This window comes from Nomia melanderi, chromosome 6 (assembly GCF_051020985.1).
Source record: "Nomia melanderi isolate GNS246 chromosome 6, iyNomMela1, whole genome shotgun sequence".
Taxonomy (NCBI): Eukaryota; Metazoa; Arthropoda; class Insecta; order Hymenoptera; family Halictidae; genus Nomia; species Nomia melanderi.
In genome coordinates this window covers 1,257,245-1,283,157 of record NC_135004.1, presented here as the reverse complement: position 1 = coordinate 1,283,157, position 25,913 = coordinate 1,257,245, and the positions used below count along the sequence as shown (strand labels likewise).

Here is a 25,913-nt window from a genome sequence, read left to right as displayed (position 1 = left end):
GCGAAATGTTCGAAACTCTCGTCGTTTACTCATCAACGAATCGTACAAACGCCAGTGCAACGAATATCATTTTAATTCGCTTCCGCCTAAAGTTTAAAATTTGCGAGACTGTCCGGCGACAACAGATTGAAGGCGACTAATTATTTTCATCAAGACACAGCATCCACGTTCGCAAGAAATCAACCGGGTTTATTGGACAACTCAATAACAGTATTCCCAACGTCGCCGCCTTGGACTGGCGTTCTTATTGGCTGGTTGAAACAGTCCGACGCTACATACATATATGGTTAACCGGTCGCTCGCGGGTGCGGGCGCGCACCGCCATTAACAATTACAGATAATTGCGATTAACCGGTTGGTGGGATAAATAAAGCGACTCGTGGCTAGTCTCACGATAAGCAATTTCGGCTGGAATTGAAGGTGGGCCGGCGCGTTTGCCACTGAAAATATCGAGAACTGTTGCCCGCCACGCCGCTACGCAGAGAACACGACCTTCGTCGCAGTCCGAGATAATGATCGACGCCGTTGCTCAAACCAATCCCGGCCGTCTCAAGGTTCACCTATTCAGTTTCAATTAAGCGTAGACGTGTTTTTGAAATCAACCTCGCCCCTGGTGACTCAACGCGAAATGTTAGGCCGGACACGATTTCGGCGAGATCGCTGATGCGGCGTTTTAATTGAAGGATCACATTAAACGATCGATAAGCAAATATTTTAATCCCATATAAGAAACTTTCTTAAATAAGAGCAACGCCACTGAATGAATCGTGTGAGTCGTTGACTGGTCCGAACGATTAATTCTACCTTTTTATATATTTTCAAGTTTCAGAGTTAAAATACATTTTGATGTGATTTATATGGAGTTTGATCGAGGGACTAAGTTGAGTGATCAGTAATAAATATTATAATTTAAAATAACGAATTCTTTTCACCAAGAGCAATATTTCTGAATGAGTCGTATGAGGCGTTTACAGATAAAAATAATTAACTCTACTCATCTCGTATACTCTACTATTATAATGGAACTTTTCTACTCTTTAGTTCGAGCGATTAATTACTTCAGTGAATGAACGGCTCACACGTGCGCAATGAAATCCATTTAACCGGCCGAAGTCAAAAATACCACTCGAACGGGTTAATTCGCGTACCATCGATCGGTAGACACTATTTCCGCGAGATTCCTGACGACACCATGATTCATGGAGCAACGTTGCACTATAAATATGATGAAAGAAAGGATGAATGAAATCTCAACATCCACGTCACGCTTCGTGTTCTTCCCCTATCGCGTCGTATCGAAATACACCGATGAATTTCAAGAACACCGAACAAAAGACTCAGAGGATAATCTAGTTTGCAAAAAAGCCATGGTCTCGCAATAAATTATTTCCAAAGTGCACCTTGTACTATCAGCAAAACATAAACACGAACGAAGGCACATTTCATCTCGTCTACGCGCACGAGCGACGAATTAATTCCAATTACGGAAATGGAACTGCAAAAATCCCAATTACCCCTAAAACATCATCAGCTCGTATTTCATCTGGCAACAAGCCCCGATTACAACGATAACAACAAAACGACGAGGAACAACAAGAACAAGAAAGAGTAAAAGAAAGGAAACAAGACACGTACCTTTCGGTAGCGGATCAACGCTGTTCTGGGCGGAGAATTCCCCAAGGCCGAGCGTCCGATGTTGCTGATGATGATGATGATGGTTCTGGGGAGGCGGCGATGCCTCCCTGACGCAGCCCATCAGAGTTAGAGCGCCTCCGACGCCACCGCCCCCGCCTCCGCCACCGGTGGCGGTGCTCGTGGACATCCTGCTGGTCTGAAACACCCCGAAGAACCAAGCCGCCACGTAAGACTCTCTGACCCGGTGGTACCATGCCGCGAGAAACGAATTCTCCGCTCTCTTCCAGCTCTTCCAGCCATCCATCGTCACCAACAGTAGCTTCACCGGCTCTTTACAATCGATTTCTACACGACTAGATCGACGAGTCCCAATTTTCCCGCCGCGCCGGCACCAGACGCACACCTGTGCACACACGAAAAACGCGTGGCGTGGACGACCAGCGTGCCCAGAGCAATCCCGAGAGCTATCGATCCGCGCCAACTGACCTTACTCCCCGTTCAAGCCGACCTTGCTCAACGCATCCTCGCACTGTACCTATTTACCAGCTTCCAACGACCGGTTCCTCCGGGAACCCTTCTGACGCAACGTACAAAGAAACTCCTATGTACTTCGATCTCGGTCTTTTTCGTACACCAACCGAAAAATATACCAACGAGGCGGCAGGGTTCAAAGTCACGACCAGCGAGAACCCACCGCCGCCGTCGCCGGAGCACGACGGGATTCCGGCGATCGTCTTTCGGCCACTGGATCGTTGTGTAACACTGGGACAGTTCCGTTACGAAACTCCTCCGCGTCGTTCCCCTCTAGCTTCCTGCGCGCACTCTTCTCTCCGGGTTTCTCCCGGAGGGCAAGGTCACTCGCTCTGGCGTCCCATGGCAGGGGAATCCGATGGGAACGGGGAAAAGAGAAATCGAGTCTTGGAGATCTGTAGGAGGACACTTAGCTGAATTTGAGAAGAGGGTGGGTGGATGGATGATAACCGCTAGCGATGAAGGGATGAGGAAGAGGATGCACGGTGTCGGTATCGGTGTCGGTGGTGTCGGTGTCACTGTGTAACCGTTCGTTACGTTACGTTACGCCCGTGTGCGTGTAACCTCCGGGGTTCCCCGTTGTCTGCGGCACGCTCTCGACGGTAGACGGACACCCGATGCAGCAGCCTCTCTCTCTCGCCGGTCTCTGTAGCAATGGGTCAGGAGATGGTCTCCATGGTAACCGCAGCGTGCGAGGGGTGCAATCGAGAGAGAAAGAGGAGCAGAAAGGGAGCAAGAGAGAGAGAAGAACAGCAGCAGCGGCGGCGGCGGCAGCAGCCAGCAGCAGCAGCAGCAGCAGCAGCGTTGTCGTCGTCGTGCATCGATTGCACCCTCGGCTGCCGGATGACCCTGACCTTCGCACAGCTGACGACCACCACGTCGACGCCGCGTGCTGCTGCGCCGCACGGGACTGGCAAGGTTGGCCGGGATGGCGAAATTAACGCTGCCGGTTCTCGTTAAGGTATCGTCGACGGATCGCGTTACGCGCATGGAACACCTTTTGACCCCGGGGCTAGCTGGGTTGATTTAGACGCATGTGCTTGGAGCACTCTGTTATTGGATTGATGTGGATCGGAATGTGATAATTGGACATTCTTGAGGGAGATGTGGTGAAACGAATATGTTCCGTTATGGGAATATTAATGTGTTATAATCTATGACTTATTATTGTTGTAATGTACTACAGTATATAGTATATTGTAATTATATTGTATTTAATTAAATTATTGAATAACATTAAATACAATATATATATACATATATATCATATCATAATATAATATAATAATCATAATATAATTTAAATCGAATTTTGAGCGTTTGGAATATCAATTACGTTAGCAAAAGAATAAGATAAACGATGAAATAATGAAAGTAGGTTTGCTGAACAGTGCTCCGAGGGTTAAATTCTCCTTTTCTCCCATTCTCCGAGGCAGTCTGACGTTTTCTGTTCCCGTTTTTCCGCTCCTTCCATATTCAAGCGGATAGGTGCTACCGTGACCCGGAAAAGAGGATTAAAGCCACTGCCTTTTCCAACTTAATGATGCTTTGCGTTTGAAATTGTGCGCCGCTCTTTAACGTTTTATTTCTCCATTTTTCGATAGCGAGTGTAGCAAGAATGAAGATTTCGTTGTAAAAATTCATTTAGAAACGTGTCACGCATATTTAGATAGATGAAACCTACATTTATATCTTCATGGAAAATTTGAAACTTTTCTTTCTCGATAATTACCTGAGAAAACAGTCTTCAATTGTGGCTATTTTTAGATAGCCGGGTGTACGTCCACTTAACCTATCGAGCTTACCCTTTGGGCTTCGAACGTCATTGATCCTTGACGTCAATAAATCGACGTGTTCGTGAAAATTGCTTCGGAGTTATCCAGCGAGTTTATTAGAACTGAAGCGTGGTCTTTCGACGAACTACCGATCCAAAAATTCAATCAATTCCAAGATACTGGTATTCATCTCTTAGAGTATCTTTAGATTTCATTGAAATTATAAAAAAATTTTTTTTTGAACTAGTGCTATGAATGCATATAAATTTCATTTCAGAATCTGATTCCTTTCGAAAAGAAACCTTTGATAGACTCATTATAACGTAAATTAGCTGTTGATCGTGAAAGCAAGGTGCAAAGTGTACGAACGAAAATAACCTCTAGACTAGGGGGATGATCCATTGACGCTGATTCTCGTTCGAGAGGGTAATACGAGCGTCTTCTAATCAAAACGCAACTAGAGAAGATCGCGTGTCCGATCATAGAGCTTCACCTTGTTTGCGTTGGAGACTGTGTTCTTTTAATTTCCGACTGGCACGTCATGCGTTGCGACAGCAACACGCTTTCTATATTTAGATACCGCTGATACCTGGTCTAACAATAAACAATTTCTTCTTTTTTGATAAGGTTGATATATTTATTCAAGAATATCGAAGGTCAAGTCTATTCCAGTAACATTTATCTTTCCTCAACGCCCACACGCAATAATAAAAAAAAAATGAAAGAGTACAAAGGGATTTCTTAATATCAATCACCTGCTAAGACCTTACAAAAATGTGCAACGTCTTTTCATCATTTTGCGAAGGATTTGACTTTCCATAGGGTAACTTCACTAATCTCTATAAATTTATGTAACATCATCATATGATACATAAAATCAAACAAAAACCTTTCAACACAATTTTTACTTAACCACTAAAACCATCGCCATACAAAAAGCAATAAAAATACTTCGTTAGGAGTGCCATCTCACGAGATGCATTCGTTCAATTAGAAAAATCAAACACTGTGATAATCTACCAAAGAAAATACTGCAAATACAGCGATCATCAACGAACACGTTAACCAAAGGGCTCGGTTGCTAAGAATAACCAAGCGGTTCATCTACGACGGAAACCATCGAAACGAGAATCAACCGATCCCGCAGCGAAACGCAGTTGCGCGAACGATCAACAGCCTCTGTTGCCTTTCTAATCAGGAACTCAAGCTGTCTGAATTACACCATCCCCCGGGAATCATCGTGAAACTCGGTACCGATGCACGATAATGAACACAGACGTTAATTAGAAACGTTACTCGCACCTACACGTCGGCCAACCATCCAGGGTTCTCGGCAATCGGGTATCTTGTTCCGTGGAAGAACTCCTCCGTCGTTCGGGGAACTCGTTAATACGATGATCCTCGAAGATCAAACTGGCTTTGCATTCGTGATCGCGGTCTCCGCGCCGTGCACGCCGTTGCCTCTCCCCGCGAACGGACAGAATGCTCTCTACGTCATTGCACTAGGTCGTTAACGAAGTTCTAAGCGTCCTTTGTCGTGAAAATATTCCTTAATACCGGTGGTGATACCTTTCCTCGTCGTATTAAAGAGAATCACTTTATTCTTAAGAGTATTCTGGTGCAAAGAGAAATCATTTTCATTCTAAAGGCTTCATACGAGAGGTTTAAACCTTTATGACTGTAAAATTGAAATGATCTGACTGTAATTTTTACGTAACAGGTATTTGAGACATGCGATTTACCTTTGACTTTTGTTATATTAGGAAATAAGTAATAGATCACCGCTGGTAGAGCCACGTTCTCGCGGTGAGACTATTGGCTAGCTATAATAGAACACAAGCACGCGATATGGGCCCATAATTATGAAAGTGGTCTAAGTCATATATTATTCTTTGCTTTAATTTAGTTTCCAATAATGTGATGTAAAATAACCGATAAACTCTTTTTTTTTAATCTTGACTTAGACCACTTTTATAATTATGAGCACATATAGCAACTGCCAATTTCTTTAAAAAATTACAACTAAATGATCATTGAGTTAAGCCTTTGAAATAGCTATTCCGAAACTACTAACTATTATTCTTGATTATTTCTTTATTCAATTAAATCGACTGTTAGCCACAGAACGTCGACTCCATGTCGGTTTCCAGTATATAACAAGCTACGCCATTTAGCAATCGGCGCGCTAAGAGAAGAGCGACCCGCAGGACTTAGTTAACGATCTAATAACGAGTTCGCGAGGCAACGGACGGGGTGAAAGTACTGCCAGCCACTTTTCTGCGAGCGTTCCCGACGAATGAGCAGCGGACGCTTGCGCGCGCGCTAATCGAGCTAAGTTCGTTAGATAAAGGCGAGAGATTGCTGCGACCTTGACATAGCTGCCACAAGCTATCCCGCCGGAGGAATAACTTCGCTGCTCGGCATTTAGCGTCTCCCACTCTCATCAAGGCGCAGCCCACGCTTCAATTCCGAGGCTGTTTCTCCGAGGAACGTTTATATCACATCGAATATCGAAGGAATCGAATATCTCACTCACGAAATTATTCGAGTGTTACATGGAAAGCACTCTACCGAGCTGTTTCCCCGAATGTTTATATTATACGAGTTACTCGTTCAGCGAATTATATCTGTGAAACGAAAAGTAATTTTGATGAAATTACGCGCATACGAGGATCGATTAATTTACCACTGAAATACGGAACATTCGAAAAGTGAATCGTTCTTTTATCATTTATCGGTTTATCAGTTCAACCAAGAAGTTAATGATTCTGATTTCCGAATGAAGCATATATCGAATATCAAAATACAATAGGAAATTAGTTTCGTGTTGCACCGAAGAATTGGGAGACAAATAAAAGAAACGGAGATGCTCATTCGTTAGATTGAATCTTTGATGTCCGCCTGTTGCGAAGTAAGAAAACCACTATTTTTATCGGACTTAATTGGTGCGCCGAAGCTTTCTAAGGCAGTAAAAGCCTTCGAACTTGGAGCGTTCCGCCTTCTCGAGGAGCCCGCTGCATTAAGGAACGCTTAATTTTTTATTAACCTCGACACAACTTTCTCGGCGATTTATGCGCCCGGGATAAGTCTTGTCGAACCGTCCATTAAAATGTCGCGGGCAATGTTGGAGGACACTCGCTTCCTAGTGGTACGCTCGCGGATGACGAGGTCACCGAGCAGCGCAATTAACCCGTTGCACTTGGAAAGTGTTTTTTCAACAAATACATTCGTAGTTTTTGTCTTTATTTTATTTTCCTCATTCAGCATCGTGAGGAATCATAGATGTATCAAAGAGCAGAAGTACTTGATTAAGTATCTACAGTATTTCATACATCAATGTTTTATACAAGATTTAAGATTGAATATCAAGATGGTTCGCATCGAACCAACTGACAACTGAGAGTTGGTTCTCAAGTGCAAAGGGTTAACGCCGATACGAAGCATCCTCCTCCGCGCAGGAGGAGAGAAAGCGCGAACACGTGCGCGACTCGCCGATCTGTCCGGGGCTTTAATTGTTTCGTCAAACTCGAAAAGTGAAACGCGCCTTTTATCCACGCCATTAAGGATCGCGGGATTGCTTTTACCATTTACGGTATCTCCCCTTTCCCTTCATCCGTGGATTCATCTGCTTGGTTGCTTGATGCATCTTTTATGAACGCCAATGGGTAACCGTTCTTTTCAATGAACTCGAAGTACGAATTTATCTATAGCGCTCCATTTCTTAAGAAATTTCTAGTAGACGATTCTTATGAACTCTATAATTCCACATTCTTTCTAACATTCGTTCCCTATCATCGAAGGAATGTAGTGCCCTAATTTACAAGAATCTGAGTATACCATCCAATCCATGTTCCTGCATTCCTACTGCACATTTCTGACGAAGAAACATTTGTTTTTAATTTGTAGTTTCCTTTTGTGTCGTAAATCCAGACTTTCATGTCTGAGGATTAACGCTTTCAACTTGAGAAATATTGTTGTTGCGTGTAAAATGTTCTCGTCATTGTTCTTGTGATAAGAGAGATAATTATTCCACAGATAGGTTTAGTTCGATAATCTGTAAAAATATCGCAGTTTCGCTGGATGGTGACGATGGAAGAGAGCTGGAAAATTGGCGCGCCGAACGCTCGAGCCGATTTTCCGTCGATCGGCCGTATGATTGCGCGCTTCCGGTTCCGGCGAACAATTACAGCTGTGCGCGCAACCGTCTATAACGAGGCATCGATTCTCTCATCGCTCAAGTATCCAGCAGCGACGATAGCCCGACAGCGAACCGTCCGCAGCCTCATCCGCTGCCTTTTTTCCCCTCCTCGAGAATAATGCGCCCGTTATATTGCGTTTTTTCCCCTTTCCACCGGCATCTTTTGTCTCGTCTACATGCCGGACCAAGGAAAATCATGCCGAACATAATCTTCCCGCGAACGCGAATCAATATTCGGTGAATTCTGTCGTTTTGCCTGTTAATCGAATCACTTTTCTATCGGTACACCGTGGATACATTTAGAAAAATTCCCGATTTTCTATAAAAACTTTTTAGAAAAACCATTGAAGTTGAATTTTATATACTGCGATAGAAAAAGAATAATAAAAAAGTGTATTATATATGATCGAAATTTTTGCAATATTGTTCTTAAAATACTTTCCCGAAATTTAAGATCCAATGAATTGTGAAAACTGGATGGAAAATAAAAATAAATTAAATTTTCTAAAGATTTCCATATAGGTATAAATGTATGAAGATCCACGGTGCAGACATGAATTCGTCCGATTTAATAAATAAGAATGAAACTTACCGACGGAAAAGAAACAATGAGGCAATGTATTGAGAAACGAATTTATAACCGGTTAAAGTTGAATATTTTATATTCAGGTTCGTTCCAGCCATTAATATTATCATGAAATATTCCGTGAACGTTGTTTGTAAAGAATCGCGAACGAACTTATTACCCAACTCGACACCCGTGTTTTCAATGGAACTTCTCAATTCAACGGTGACAATGCTCGGAGCTGTCCGGAGCTGTTATATTCGAGCGATATTTAAAACGATTCGACCGCTGCGAGTTCCGAGAGCACTGAATAAAATTGTACCGAACCGTGACTGTGGCACAATCGTAACCGCAGCGCGAATAAAGCCTCGTTGTTTGTGAAACCGCGATAAAATCGAAGAGCGTCGCCGCTTACCTTAAATAGGAACCGACATGATAGATACGGTTCGTGTTGCCGTGCCCCGAATATCTGGAAACCAAACAAAAGAAGATTAGTATATGTTTGACGTTTCAATTCTTCAACATCCTAACAAAACGATCTTGCACTTAAATGTTAGATTTGATTGATCGGTCCATTATTTTGACAAATCAATCAATTTATGTTCAAAATATCTACGGAACTTCAAATTTTCTTTTCTCTTTCGTAGAATTAATCACGTTGAAAAGTCAATCGCATAATTCCATTTAAAATCTCGAGAACTTCAATTTTCATTTTCCCTTTAGTAGAGCGAATCACTTTGATAAACGAATGTCTCAATTTCAATCGAATCCTTTACGAAACATGGAACGATTCACTCTAACAAAAAAAAATAAGAAAATCTAAACTTCCACAGAGCATCAAACGAAATCTAGCCCTCCGTTTATCGAACTGATTAACTCTACAAGATGGAAAATAAAAATGAAATTCTAACACTAAAACTACCGACCAGTTAAATTGACTTCCTGAAATTCCTCTGTAGAAACACGAGTGCGTGTATTGAGACTTAAATTGATTCACAATTCAGTTTTCGTATTGCTAAATCAATTTCCTGAGTAATTGCTCAGAGGAAAATCTATTATCTTTTTAATAATTGCAAAAAGGAGACATAAGGAATGGGTCATTTCGACTCGTCTGGCAGTTTCAGTGTTAAGCCACTCAGTTCAACACAAATAGCTCAATCCCATTTAAAATCTCTACGAAACTTCTTTCACTGTTCCTTCACAGAGTTAATCACTTTGACGAACGAATGGCTCGTACCGCATGTCGAGTTGCCAGCGATTCCAGTGACGTTTTCGTTGCGCCGCGAAATCATAATAAACTCGCGGGAACGAAGAAGAACGCGCGCGGTTTCCACTCGTCCGCTCGTTTCCTTTTTTCCCGGCGTGCGCCCCTTAATCCCACATCATCCCAGAATTAACCGGATCAGCGACGTAGGCGCGTGCACACACGCGTTTCTGACCCGTTGCTGCCGCGTTTCCCGTCCGTCCGGCGTCCGCCGGCTGCATCCGTGCCCCGTTCGTTCACTCTTTATAAATAGACGCTTGAAATTCTGTCGCGTCCGGGCGTGGCGGCGGCGGCCGCGGCCGGGGATCCGCGGGGATGGATCCTAGACGCGGAATAGATCGCTCGCCGCGATCCATTCATTAGACCCGCGCGTTCCACGTACCGGCGATGACTGACTCGCTCCCTTCTCCTTACAGAAACGCAGCTACACCCTCGAAAAACGAACCCCATTCATCACGCACCCGAAATTGGAAACTGGAGTGACGTCGTCAGTCGAAATTATGCAGCGTGCACACTGTGGCTCGGGATTTTTCAATATTTATCCAGTGGCAAAATTAATTCTTGAACACTAGATTTACAGAACACGTTAGTTTGAGGGAAATTGAATATTTTAAACATTATTTCGTTACAGTTTCAGTCGATTTTGATTGATGCAATTATGCGAATTTATATTATGATGCTCTGTTCTTGATACACTTACTTCCACGATATATATGAATAAACGTGTAATCTTTTAGGAAGGATAGATAAAGTGTAGAATCGTCCGTAAATCGAGCTTTAATAAATGCCATAGAGACAAGCTTCTATCGAAAATCGACAATTTTGTAGAAACGATTCAAAATGTTTTGTTTGAACAAGGAATTGATTTTCCTTGATTTTTAGTGTTTAGAGAGAATACGTATTTATAGACAAATGGTGTCTAGTACATCTGAAAATTCTCGTTTGAAAAGTGAGAGCACACGGAGAAAATAGAATTATTAGGATTATTGAAAAAAAAAGGTAAAATTCTAGAAGTATTTATATTCCCAGTTTTTCTGAGAGATTGATATTTTAAATTTGGATAGTGGCGTGGATGTCGTTCGGAAACTTAGGTAGTTACAAGTAAATCGGTTTAATTATTCGGTGATGTTAGCGTTAACTTCCGAACTGGCGTTCGTTTCGTCTAGCTGACGTCACCCATCGCATACACACGGCTCACGAAATTTGCAACACCTCGATCAAGTAAACGAAGCTTCTCGAGGCGACCGAAATTTTCAGGCGAGCGTAAATTCTAGCGGAAGCTTCCTCCTCCGGCGCTGCATTACTAAATCACGCGGGCAGAGCGCAATTTACATGTAGAATGCCTCTCGTATCTTCGGCTCGGACGTGTTTTATCGTTGAATAATTCGCACTGGACCTTCGAGGCGTGAATCTATATTAATTCGGCGACTGGAATGGTTCTCAGGATCCGCTGCATATTTCGATCACCGAGTCATTGTAGTTTGAATCGATACCGAGTGATCGGTCCCTTCGATTTGAATCGCATTCCAGAAAACTGGTTTTTAAGATTAATATCGGTTCAAACGAATATTTTCTTAAAAACAAGTTATAACTTCTAGTACGGTTAAAGAAGACTGGAAGAAGTTCTCTGACGAGTTCAAATTTCTACACATGCAACGCTGCACTTGAAAAAATACAAATCCGTTTCTTCAAATGGAACTTTAATCCTTCGTGGACGAGGAATTCGAAGGCTTTAGACATCTTTTCTATAGAAAACTAAAATAGAAATCCATCTTTTAAATGTTAGAAGATAACAAAGCTATATATTGATCTTATAGTCACATAATGAAATCCTTAGACAGCAACTTTCGATTCTAAATATAATGTGACCAATAGTAACATTATAAATAACTCTGTTGATATAAGTGATTAAACATAAAACGAATCATAAAAATCATAACTTACGCATAGATTTACAATGCAATCGTTACCTAACACTCTATCAAAGTTCAAAGCTTCTACCACAAACTTCGAGACTCCCGTTAGAGATGTAGATCCAGACAACTCGAATGTTTCACTTTTTCCCCGAAGGATTTACGAGGAAAGGTGACGCGTACTTCAGTAGCGGAGCCCGGAAGTGACGGAGGACAGAAGAACGCATCCCACCCCGTGCGTTCCTTTTTCCCGAAGCTGCGCGCCGGCTAGACCTGCTTATTTAAGAAACGTCTGCTTCGAAACGAGTACCATCGGGCGTATTTTCGTACCCGGTACTTCTACCAAGGTAGAAAATAGTTGTGGGTTGGTTCAGCGCTCAAAGGCCTCTTTGATTGAATCGTGCGCGGTGGGTGCTGGTTCAATCTTCTTCCCCGCCCCCTTTTTCTTCCCTAGTCATCGTCAACTTTACACCCGCCGCGCAGTCGTATCTTTCCACGAAACCATCGTCTCAAAAGACTAAATTTTCTGTTGGAAACCTCTCCTACAGAATCAATTATCAGATTCCGAAATCGATCCAATCGAATTTTCGTCGAAGTTACATAAAAAAGTTATATACAAAGTTTCTTCGTTGTTATATTATAGTCATTGTTATTTACTTAGTAATTCGTAATGTTAAATTGAATAAGAATTGAATGGAACCTAAATAATTTCAATAACAACAAAAAATAATACTATTAAAAAATGAATTACAGGACCTCGAATAATTGAGTCACTATTTATCGCAGTTTACATCGTTCGAAGTTTTGGCTATCCACGAAATCGATATTTCAGATCCATGGATTGTACCTCAGATTATACCGAATATCTCAAACATGCTTTAAAACTTTACGCTCAGACTCTCAGTCACCAGTAGATTTGATACAGAAAATTATAATCTCGTATATAACATTTTACTCCGTATGATACATCGATATGCGGAATATTGAAATAAAATAGCCTTGTTTCTTAGCTTACGTGCATTTTCTCGTTTGTTAGTCTCGAAGAAAGTCGTTTACATCTCATTCAGAAATGTTGCACATTTCTAGCCAAAAACTTTTGAGTGCAAAGGGTCAAAACATTCCTTCTCTACTAAACAACAAAAATTCAATTGAATTATTATCATTTCGAATAAAACCATCTGAAAATAAATACTTCGCGTCCCTTTACTTTCGTTACACATGGTGCATTCCCTAAGAACCGCGCATCCTCTATCGACAATTGAATCCGACTGTTTGCGAGTGGAAAAGTCTATTCCGTTCCGTGGAACGTCGGATCGAATTGCGCGCTGGAATCACGGTAGGTTGGAGCAGAAAAAACGAGAGGAACGAGAGAACTCTGATTTTCCTCGAATTGCTACGGAAAATCCCGCGACGTTTCGGGCCTGTCCTCGGATCGTCGCGTCAGTCGACGGATCCATCGTCGCCCTCGTCCACGAGGAAACAATTTCGCGTCGGGCTGGCTCCCCGTCGCACGACGATCCAATTTCCGCGACCATTTTGTCATTAACTCGAGAAAGGCTGCGCCTCTTTTATATATATCGGTGGCCCGGCGCGGCCAGGGGAATCTAATTTTCGTTGATTGATACAAAGGACGTGGAGCGAGCCGCGATAACCCGAGACGTTACTCGGCTCGATTGCCGCGCGATGGCGGGCGGGGCGGCGCGTTCCTCGTCGGATACGGTGTGTCAGTGAGTCATCCCACAGCCGGGGACACACGAGTCAACGAAAATTCCGTGGACGCGGCCTCGTTTTTCGAGCAGCTCGGGAAATAACGTTTCTACTACCGAGAACTGATTCCTCTGTGTTCTCTCGGTAGATATACAGCAGCGTTCAAAAGTTCCTTACTCTATTGACTTCAAAGCACAGCAATGAACCCTTTGCGATCGGTGCCGCCGCAGTGGCAACATTTAACATTTCTTTTCAAAATCGATGTCGCCAGTATGGCGGTATTATCTTTTTTTCTGTGTACACTGTTATTTTACGATCGGGATGTATTGTAAGTATTTATTCTTCTCTACAGTATTTATATTCAATGAAATATATTAACTTCAAAAAATAATCTGTATTTTTCAATATACGTATATAATATTTATTATGAATCACATATAGAAAAATAATCTTAAAAATATATATTTGCTTCGACTAGTTCGTGCTGCCACTAAGAAAATGTGCCGATCGTAAAGGGTTACTAATAGAGAAATAATAATTATTTTGAACTCGGCAGAATTCAATGATATTTTATTAACTTCTATTTGAGAAGTGTTAAGAGGTTAATATTAACTCTTCGAGTGCCATTTGTAATTGCTAAAATTCTTTCGAAAATAGCCATGCAATTTTACCGAGAAATGCTTACGGGAAATATCTATACAAGTTTTACTATTTATATCAATGTGCTAAAACGTTTACAAGCTATAGTTAACATTTTTATTTTTTGATGGCCGCGTTACTTGCAGAAAATTTCAGCGTTGCTCACGGCGAGTTCAGGAACATATAGTGGAAAATTAGTTTCTGCGGCGCAAAGTAATCGGAAAAGCGATCTCTTCCCGAGCAAACTTCCATTCGCGTAATCGCAATCGCGCGCGCAATCGATTCGTCGCGAGCGGAACGCGACCGAAAAGTTTGACGACGTTTCGACCAAGTTTTATCTCCGCTTTGAAGGTTCGCCTGCCGGAAGCTTGTTAGTTAACCTCTCGCCCTGCGAATGTAACTCTCGGTTTATTGTTCTCCCGTTCATGAACGTTCATACTTTACGGTAAACCTACTTCACGGGACCGACCCTCGTGTTTTTCCCGTTTCAGCTCGCCGGTTTTTCGATACGAAAACAGGGCAAAAAGCGAGCCCCGGCTCGCGTTTCATCCGAGGTTAATAATTTATCTAAGATTGTAAAATTTATAGGTCATTAGCGGAGTATTAAGACTGCAGGTGTCCGAAGGGGGAAAAAGGGGTTTAAGATCAACGGGCAGGGAAGATTTTATCCGGCTCACGGGAAAATAAAGCGGATCGTTAATGTAACAGAGGAAAAAGCGGCGAAATGAGTATATAAACTAGGTTGAACTCGTTAACCGGAATGAAGTATCCAACTGGACAGAATTTATAGCCGCTTTTTTAAGAACTGTTCCGACTTCAAAGGTTCCACGGCGACTGTTAGGCGAGATACATGATAAGGCAGGGGCCGAACGAAGAATGTTATAGAACATATGAATCATGATCCGCTGACGTGGAAATCTTCAAACACGTGCGTGCAAAGCGAACGAAAAACGGTTCTAAGGTTTTAATTAAACGAGAAAAAGGTGTCCAGTTCCAACCGACGTTTAACTCGAATCCTTATCCCGCTCGTCGCTCGTTCAAAGGGTAATTCCTTTAAATAAGGTCAGCGTTCCACCGTGAAAGTACCGGACTCGAATCGCAACTCGAAAACGTCGGGGAAGACAATATAAGGTGAAATTGAATCGCATTAGATGCTCTGATTCCTTATATTATTAGCGCGCAGCTTGGATTCCCTCGTTTTTCGGAGGAGAGTAACGATGCAATTTTCTCTCTCCCTTTCTATCTAATTTCTTTCTTCCTCTTTTTATCCCTGGCACGAGAAACTATTGCACCGTCACGATCTTGTAACAGAAGGTATTAGCTCGATCGCGTGCACGGTGGCGCAATCCGCTGTCCTCGGCGACGAAAAGACCGGGGAGACTTTAATTCAGCCGGAGAAAGGCGTCTCGTGGGCTGCTAAACGATGAACAATAAACGTGACTCACGAGCCGACGACCACTCGTTTCCTTTATACTCGCTCGAATCGTTTCAGAAGCGATCCATTAAGCCCCTCGGCAGACCTAGGATATGTTAATTAGTACGACCTCTGGCTCGGCGACCCACTCGACACGGAATTTCTCGTCGCAGTTGAAAACCTTCTCCTTCGGTTGCTGGAGCACGGACTTCCGTGCAATCTACGTTTTTCAAATAAACATGAACGCATTGAAATAACCGTGAAAGTGAACTTGAAGCTATTCAAATCGAACGATGCGTCAAAAAGTCCAACATACTACAAGTAAACTTGAAAACACGGAAATTGAATGATGCGTCGAAAATGAACAAATCTTTCAAGTGAACTTCAACACAGAAAATTCCAAATTTCTCACCTCGAATGGCCGATCAATTTACAAATATAACAATATACTTATCAATGCTATTAATCCGTCCATTACCCTTTTACGTACGACGAGACTAGTCACGAAGCAAGGTTGCACACGATCTACATATTATAAATGCAGCACCGTGATTTGAAACTGACAGAATTCTTCACTGTGCAATTACATTAGATTAGACTATAATGTGCACAATTATCAATGACAGAGAAAGAATTATCCCGCTATAGCGGCGTTCAAATTAATGACATACACGAAAACCACTACAGTGACGTATAGTAACTAACAGATTAAACAATTAACGCACCCGAACAACCCATACTTTTTTCCACTGTCAACAATCGAACTCTCCATTACCCAAAAATCCTGTACAACTTCATTCCCTTTGATTTACGAACGTTCAAATCTCCATTACCATCTCATATCTTACTGTCCTGAAATTTTCCGTATAATGCACCTATAAGAAGGTAAAACCGTCTGGTTCATCCAGCAACCTCTTCCCTTCGCACGCATAAAAGAATCGCGTCGATAAATCAATGAATAAATACACTGGTAGCCGATCATCGCCCCTTAAAGAGTACATAAACGCGAAGAGGAGCGTCGATTCGCATTGGTTTCATCGCGCAGCTCTCATAAACGGCATTACGACAGAGGGAGACCGGGGTACACGTATTTTTCCTGCTGAACCGTCCCGATGGCATCCCCCGCCGGAGAAGGATTCACTGGATCGTGGGTGGCTCGTTTGATTTCCATAAAGTCACGATCGTCCGGCGCGTGGGCGGCCCCCGTGCGTCGAACACACGAATTCGAGACGAGAATGTCACGGCTGACTACCGCGAGCGGTTTCACGACACCTCGACGGCCGAGCAGTGTCTAGATGCCAGGCGTCGCGGGAACAATCGGCCGATAAATATCGATCGAGCGATCCGCGCCGCGCGTTTTAGCTCGATTTACACTTAACGGTGTCACGGCACGGCCCAATCATGTTGTATTAGAGTCGTTCAATGTGGTTAGTTCGCAAAAGAAAAATTGGGAAAATTAATGTTTTGGCTTCTGAAATGAAGCTATAAAGAGAAGGGCTTTCTGACATGGGAGAAACAAAGAAACGAGTAAATCCTTTAGTAACTAGAAAGAATATTATTTAGTCCATTAAAATTTACAGAAATGAGTGAATATCAAAAAATCGACTTGACTGCAGTGGCTTCTGAGCGACTCGAACATAGGTCGGCATCGCTCACGTGTGATCCAATAGAGAATTCACGGTGGGTTTGGTTGTCTTGATTTTCATGGGAAGTTGAAACTCTTTGGAGTAGTTTAAAGAAACGAGGTAGATAGACAGTGATTTCTTGGAGCAAGAGTTCTGGTTAACAGCGAGGAATGAAATGATGGATAACGCGGATCTTGTAGGATTCCCAAGAAATTATAATATATGAAGTAATCCGTAAACTTAATTCGTAAATCTATAATTCATATATAATTAGAGAATATTGCGATTCATCGCGATTGCATTGATATTTCCCATTACGACCGATCGTTCCCGTTCGACTCGCGACGCCCAGTGTGAACCGAGCCTTACTTCCGAGACGTCAATTGCGCGACCGAACTTCTCGTTAGACGCCGTTTACGTCGGAGTCTAATTATGCGAAACTTCGATATAATAAAGGAAACACATGAAACCTAATCCTCAGTTTTACGATTACATAAAACAGAAATATCATAATTTCGCGAATCTGACCTGATGCATCCGTAGAATCTTGAATAAACAGTGTTCACAATGTAGCTGTCACTCACAATTCTATTACGATTTCATTCGCTTTCTCTATCCGTCTTTTCTTCAACATTTACGATACTTTCATCCGTCAATTCTACGATCGAATACGCCAAGAAATTCATATAATCACCGCACTTCCTAAAGAATCAACCTCTAGCGTCGTTACATAAAAACAACTGAAAGAAAATATTCGATTGACCATTCATTTCGTAACGTTAACATAATTCTAACGGCGCGGTGCAATTCGTTGCCGCGTGCTCGGTCGATTGGAGGTCAATGCACCGCTGCGTCGAAGTGCACCGAATAACTTCCCGGCTGAAGACGATAGCAGGCTCTAATTTAATTTGCTCTTATCGCCAGTCCGCCCTACGCTCTCCCCACCCTCTCGCTTTGAGCGTCGCTCCCTAGGGTTCGTGTTACCCGACGCAGACTGTCGGCTCCCGTGCCGGTCGATTTCCGAAATGGAAGACTCTTTCTCTTTTTCCTCTCGAACTGCGTGCAGCACGCGCTGCACTTACACGCACGCGACACGCTCCTGGAAACGCTGACTCATTTTCCGAATGTAAATCTCGTGGCAACCGGCTGGAAGGAACGAGCGACGTTATCTCGTTATCTCTTCCGTTAAATTTTAGTGAATCCCACTTGACTTCGTACCGCTCTTCTTGACTCGAACTTGCTGAATATTAGATTGTCCTAAAAGTTTCTCTTGTTTCGTTGACATCTAATGGATGCAGAATATTTTGTGTTTTATGTTATATTATTGAATTACACGGAATCATTGTGATTCACCTTTCTGAGAAGCTTGTATTGTCATCTTTCGAGAATTTCTTTTAAAGTAAATGTGAAGGAAACTTATGGAACAATGTAATTTTCTCAGCTGAGAAATTCTTCGCGATTTTTGTGGAATGTTAATTTGATTGTCGTTGATGGATTTATTACATTGGACTTTGGAGATCTCTGTCTTGTTCGATGTTATAAAATATACTTATATAAGCGGAGATTTTGAAATATCGATTGTTGCAAGGTTCTAAACAATAGGCGCAAGGAAACGTGAAGTTTAAAATATAGGAAATATTTCTTTTATATAGTCATAGAAGTTTGAAATATAATTGAGTAAGAATGTTCTACGCGAGAACTGTACTAGAGTTTAATATTAAATTGAATACAAATCGACGTTGGACTGAGTTCCGCAAACCGAAGTGTCTCGATTCGAGCGGAAGCGAACTCGTAGGAAACGGCTGCCCAATCAAGCGACACTCCGAATCATCGGTGAAATTGTTCACCGCCTCAAATCCGGTTAGCACTGTTTCGCTTTGCTTTGACCAGAGTCGAGCAATATGTGATCCGATTAGGTGCTTACTAACTAAGACAAACCATTAAAGTGAAACTTTTATTTTGCGAAATAACGAATAGTTCCGGAGATGAACGCGTTTATAGATTAAAATGGGACATCCTGTAGACGATCGATTTTTCCAAGCACGCGTTGAAGAATTTCTTCTCGAGTCTCCATTCATCTGGACTGATAGTTGCCCAATTAAACCGGATAATTTAGGTTCTACCGCGTTACATTCGAATTATTGTCAGTAGTATGCAATAAGACATTACATTCTGCCTCGCTTCGCCTTTCAGCAACGATAAACCGCAATTAACACATTCGTGACCGCATAAGTATAATTTCACGAAGTCTGTAGCTGCATACCGCAAGATAAAAATACATGATAGAACTAGGTTGTCAATTCTTAGCTACTGATTTTGAAATGAGTGACCTCCATTCTTCTGATACATGTAAAATAATGTAGAATTACATTACCAGTATTCGTATAAAAACATGAAAAATGACCTAGGACTATGTTGTCAGCATTCTTCTAAAAAGATTGAAAATAACGTATAACTACGTTTTCAGGATTATTAAAAACAATTAAAAGCGACGTAGTACTATGTTATTCAGCTAACGAATTAAATATAACGTACAACTACGTTACCAGTAATCGTATACAAAAATTAAAAATGACTTAGAACTACGTTGCCAACATTCTTCTAAAAAGATTAAAAATAACGTATAACTACGTTTCCAGGATTATTAAAAAAAAATGAAAAGCAACGTAGTACTATGTTATTCAGGTGAAGAATGAAATATAACGTAGAACTCGTTAGCAGCATTGCTAAAAAAAAACTAAACAACACAGGACTACGTTGACCTACAGGACGACGCCAGCGGCCTCGAATGTGTTAATTAAGCCGCCAAGTTTCAGCGAACGCTGTCGCGTGCGTCGCCGAGGACGCGTGTCCTGTACAATGGTGGATGCGGCTCGATAGCGGCTATTGCCGGTAGGCCACAGAGACAGGAAGAATGAAAGACGCCAACAGACACACTCGCGGGCTAGACTTCTCGTTTCCTCGGCCTGCACGCTCGCTGAAAGAAACATGTCAGCCGTTGCCTGACGAAACAAGCGGAGGAACATCGTCACGTATTGCCCGACCTTTTGTTTCCTTCCGGCGAATAATCACGAATACCGTGGAAAACCAGGAAACGAGACTCGCTATATCGTCCCGACTATTTTTCATTTCCCCGATGCGTTCTTTTCTTCTCGGAACGTGATTAAAGGCCGCCTGGGGCCTCGAATTTTTCTACTTTTCAATCGTTGTTTCTTATCGAAGGAGCTGCGGAGAACTTTCGAGCTTAATTGTTCACTCGCCGACGCGGTATCTTATTTTGCAATCGAATTCCATCTAGAATTTTACGATGCAACGAAATTTACATTCCAAAGAATACTCTAAATGTATTTAAAATACTGAAAGGTTAGTTACTCGAAACGAAACTAAAATAAATGATTATTTTAATCTATTACGTTGAAGCCAGCATGTCTGAAAGAAAATTTTGAGTTTCTCAAATTCCTGCGTGCCAGTGAAAGTGGATATACCGCTTAACGGAGAGATGACTTAGCGATTGCGTACGGATGACGCGTTCGAAGGTTTAGATCCGATAAAAGGCTCGAACGCGCTCCAGAAAATTTAAAGTGACTCAGAAGTAATCGTCCTTCGGTGTGCTCGAGCATTCCAAAACGCGATGTCACGGTCAAAATCGTAAGCCGAAGTAATTGCCTGCGTTTATAAAATTCCGCCGGATTCCGACGTCGAGAATATTTGATGGATGCCTCGATTCATTCGATTTTATGAACTTTCTCCGGTCTGCCCGAGGAATATGAAAACGAAGAACGAACACAGGCCCGAGAAAATCACGCGAGGAAAGTGAGACACAAAGCTAAGCGGACTCCGCGACTCATCGTCGATTATCGTTCGACGAGAGGCGCTCGCGTTCGCAAAAACCGTGTGCGAGCTGTTCAGCGAAAGTGGTGTAACGGTCCGAAGCTTGAGGGAACCGGGTGAAAGAACCGCGCCGCCTCGGGACTAACGGTATTTAACCCTTTCGCTACGGACATCTCCGCGGCGAAACGGCATCGCGCGATGCGACCGCACACCTCGAAACGATTCGCTTCTGTACCTCTAGAAAGCTGAACATTATCCGACTCTTTGTACAGCGCGGCGTGTAGAACACGAGATATTGCTCGATGATCGTGATGAAAGAGACGGAATCGAGGATAGAGTAAACCAGTCTCCCCGAGGGCACGTCGGTTGCGTGCGGTCTACTGATCAAAGAAAGGAAACCAGATTATGAAATCGCGGAGTAGAATTGGAAAATAAATTGACCAATATCGTGAACTTGTGTCTCGTGTGTTTTCAATCATTTCCATCGTTGCGTGCCGTATAAAATACATTCTTCCGACTCCATAGAATTTCTCTGAACACCTTTCCGCGATACGCGTTGCGAAACGCGCGTTCTGCAATGTGCAAAAACGTAACATTAAGAGAATTGATCACCTACGTTTCTCCGAAGGCATTTAATACCGAATTCACTTACACTACTGCGGTTAAAGAAAGAAACATTCTTTTCTTTCATTCTTCTTGAATGATTATCGTGAATGAGTAAGGTTTTATATACAAAATTTCTTTATTGCTCGTTGTTCTCGGTAAACGAAGATAGAACGAGATCCAGCTGAGAACGGACTGGGATTTGTAGTGTGAAGTTCACACTGCGAACATGTTTATTATTCAATAAATAACTAATTAATATTTAATCGAACTGAAAGTGGATATATAGAAATCTAAGTCTTCAAGACTCAACTTTAAAGGATGAATCTTCAAAGCATCAAGGTTGAACCTTCAAAATTGAGTCTTGGAGGTTTAGTTCTACAGAACTCGAGTCTTCGAACATGTCAAGACTCAATCTCGGAAGCTCGATTTGAGCGTTAGGTATTAAATATTAAGTACAGTCTTCGAGCATAAAGACTCGAGCATTAAAGCCTTCAGCTTTTACAGCTCTAAGCTTGAGCCCTCAAATCTCCAACCTTTAAAGCTGCAGCTTTCAAAGCGCACGGCTCGGGACTTATGCTTGCAACATTGATCGAACCTAAACGAGTACAGTATCGTTTTGCTTTAATTTTTCGTTAGAATATATTATAGACGCATTCGCTCTGCGTTCGACGAATCTACATTTTATCATTCAATTTCATTACGTGCGCAATGAGAGATTTTTCGAACTAAATTCCACAGTTAATCCTTAACCCTTACTTTTTCAAACTAAATTCCGCAGTTTACCCTGACCGGAAGTATTTCAAGTTGATCTGGCATAATACTTAACGCGTTAATTGTAAATATTACAAAAATAACACTGATAAAAATAATAAAATGATCTTAGGCGCCATATACATATATAAAAATGTCATGCCGTTCGTATGGCGGCATTGCTCCGTTATAGGTTAACTGGTTGAAAACTACACGAACACCCTATATAGACCCGTCTCATCCAGACCCTAACCCAGATGGGTCTACGCTGGTACACTTAGCCATGGTGTATCGGAAGTGTTAAACGGTCGGAATGATCGGAAGCCCGGCGATCGATCGCCGGCGACGGGGAAAACGCTCTCCCCTTCCGGTCTAGCCGATGGCGACGACGACACCGCGATTTTCTCGAGGATCATCAAGGGGATCCTTGGGGAAGGCACGTCTCCGACGGACTCGGGGATCGATCGCGGGACGATAAGTCACGCGCGGCGCGGAGAAAAAACGGGTTCCACGTTTTTCCGGCGAGCCGGCGTGTAACGTGTTGCGCGAAAAACCGGAGTCGATTCCCCCGGTAGTTCCTGACCTTTCCACCGGGTCGACGACACTCGTTAAAGGGACACCGGGGACACGGTTTCTTCCGCGGATGAAAACCCACCGGCAGCCGGGTAAAAACTGGCTAATAACCGTGACGATGGCGGCCACGGAGTGCCTGGCGAAAAATTGGCTGGAGGCTTTTTACCTTCTACGGTTTTTTCTCATTCATTACGGTGACCATCGCCGGCTTACTCTCCTTACTTGAACATGGAATATTGTCTTTCGCTTCTTTTGAACTCGCGCGTGAAAGGATTCGGAGACCACTTGTTACCTTTGGAAATGTATTCACTCTGCCTTGCGATAACGACTTAGTTGAATATTTGAAGCTGAACTGCGATGAATGGTAACACGTCAATTTCTACAATATTTGAAAACCCTAAAGTATTGTCTAATAACTGCAAATATCGTTTACCGCTTTGTAGACGCTAAACTGTAAAAACATTTCGAAAGTCGAAACAGTAATCTTCTATAATTCTCGCTTCGTCCTCGTATTAGCTCTCTTGTTTCACGATTACCAGACGTTGCGAGCGCGTTTCTGCGCGAGGCAACGTGTCCGACGTTAAAAGAACGATCACCTTGTAGAATTCGATCGACGCGGAAAAAGTATCCACTCCGACCCGTCGCGGGAACCGCATCGCACACGGGAAAGGGATTACATTTCGCGGCGGAGAGCGCGCATATCCCGGGCCCGACCGCATCCGTTCGTCGATGTCTGACACTCCGCCGCGGCGTGTGCACGTACAGGCCGAACAGCGCAACGAGAGACGGTAGAAGGAACGCGGCTATGAAAAGCGTTTTCATGGTGGGCGGGGATCGATCGTGGGTACGGGAGGAGGCCTCGCTCTCGAAGACGCTGCCACACCGCTGCGCTGCCCCAGAAAGTACCGTTAAAATATTTTATTGCGAGAGATATCTCTCGGCTGTCAGCGGATTTTTCTGTCTCCGCTGTGCAGCAGCTCCTCGCCGTCAAAGCGCATCGGCACGGATTGTCGGCGAGCAAGCGAGCGAGCGAGCGAGCGAGCACCGGCTCCGAATAGACGCGGCTACTGGGAACTTCGTATTCCCACGCGATGGAAACGAGTTGTTGCACACCGATGCATACCGTGTCTACCGGGTGAACCGTCGGTTCGTTGATCGATGATTCAAGATTATTGGTGCATGAGTGTTTACGTATGATCGTGACACTTGTCGGGTATTGGCTGTGACTATTTGGCTTGCGTTGTGACAGTGTTACTGGTCTTCTTTGTCACGATTGGAATGTGGATCTTTGCGCAGATTTAAATTTCTCGGAATGTAATTAGAGAGATAGGATTACGGTACAATTATAATAGAGAATGGTAAGAAAACTTCTTTCTTACCATTCTCTGAAAGTTTCTTTCTAAGAAATGTTATAAGAAGCAGTGTACTTCCAATGTTCCGTACATTTTATTGTGCTGCGCGCATACTGTGCAATTTTGCATTTTCAAAGGATTTGTAGTCTAGTAATAATCATGGAGCATGAGTGACTGCAAAGCAGTGAAATATACAGAGTAATAATGTGGTTAGACATCTGCTTGATCTCTAGAATATTGTTACCATCAATGGGTTGTCAACTTTTACTACTATTGTATCGTTTTTAGTGTTCCAATATTGTTAATCGAATCTACTGCCTTTGGAGACTTTAGTGAGATTATTCTGCATTATTCAATTTATGATCAAATTATTCTTTCTCTGGGTTACGCAACAGAGGTACAAGGGAACGGGTAAAAATGAAGGATGAAAGACCAGGGAAGAGAAAAAGGGAAAAAAATATGATTCAGACACGATCGATCGGGTTCTTGGTTCGTCAATGCCAGCGACGGCGATCCCGAACCGTGACAATCGTTCAGCGTTACGGTGCTTTAGAGCGAGTCACGAGCAACCGCGAGCGAATCGCAATTGCGCTCGGCCACGGTCCGAGCAAGCGCTACTCTCATCCGCCGCCGTAGGGAGCGGCTCGATTAAAACGCCTGCTTTCCTGAATTCATATTGTACCGCTGCGATCTCTCTCTCTCTCAAAAAAAAAAAAAAAAAAAATAGAGAAAGAGTCTCCGTGACAAAAGCAACCCTCCGCGCGATGTACGAAACGTGATTCTCATAGGAATTTCTATTTCATGGTTAGCACAGTGATATTACAACCCTTGTCGACAGTGTTTTATTTTTTCTGTCATCATTGTGCTATAATTCTTAATAATATCCTCCGTGAACATTTTCTTGCGAGGCCCGACATGTGCTCGACAATGTCCATTGATCCCTATTGATTTCAACGATTTTTAGAGAGTTTTAGAGATTTTTAGTGATTCCATACTGACTGCTAATGATTCTATTTTGATATCTAAGAATTTCTGTTGTAATGTTCCATAATTCCGTTTTTACTGTTATCTACGTTGATCACGATCTTTACTTTGCTGCAATAATATTAGGAAACTATAAGCTGATATTTCCAAACAATAGTTTCTTACAGAAATGATGCGTCTACGTTTTGTAGAATTGCCAAGAAAATATCTCTGCGATAATTATAGCTATTAATGAAAAAAAATCTGCTATCAGCAATTACATCAACCGCCTGATTGACTACTTAATCTTACAATTAGTACTAATAACTACGAGTTTCGCCTATGCACGATTAAATTCATTTTAACCACTCGTTACCACGTATTTATCCCGTAGAAATCTGTTTCGGCTTGAGATCTCGTTTAGCGATACTCTTGCTCAATATTAATGAACCGACTGCGGATTTACATACAATGCAGATCTAATTGATCGAGAAAAACGGGAGATTAAATGCGAACTTAATTTCTTCTGTCAAGGATATTCGAGAAGTCGAGGAGAATGTAGAAATGTTAAT

General features: G+C 42.6%; 1 protein-coding gene across 4 annotated transcripts in view; it reads right to left on the bottom strand.

Annotated features, from left to right (window-relative positions):
- The window catches only part of LOC116427642 (uncharacterized), a 188,695-nt gene that overhangs the window by 70,869 nt on the left and 91,913 nt on the right, over window positions 1–25,913 (bottom strand). The window contains exons 1-3 of one of the 4 annotated variants that reach the window (XM_076368137.1): window positions 9,942–10,094; window positions 9,120–9,173; window positions 1,636–1,831 (exon numbers count right to left, since the gene is read on the bottom strand). In XM_076368137.1, coding sequence (XP_076224252.1) covers window positions 1,636–1,822 — 187 coding nt within the window. In that variant the 5' untranslated portion in view covers window positions 1,823–1,831; window positions 9,120–9,173; window positions 9,942–10,094. Of the gene's footprint in view, window positions 1–1,635; window positions 2,803–9,119; window positions 9,174–9,941; window positions 10,095–25,913 lie in introns of those variants that run through there. The other 3 variants (XM_076368136.1, XM_076368135.1, XM_076368134.1) reach the window with 3 other exon arrangements.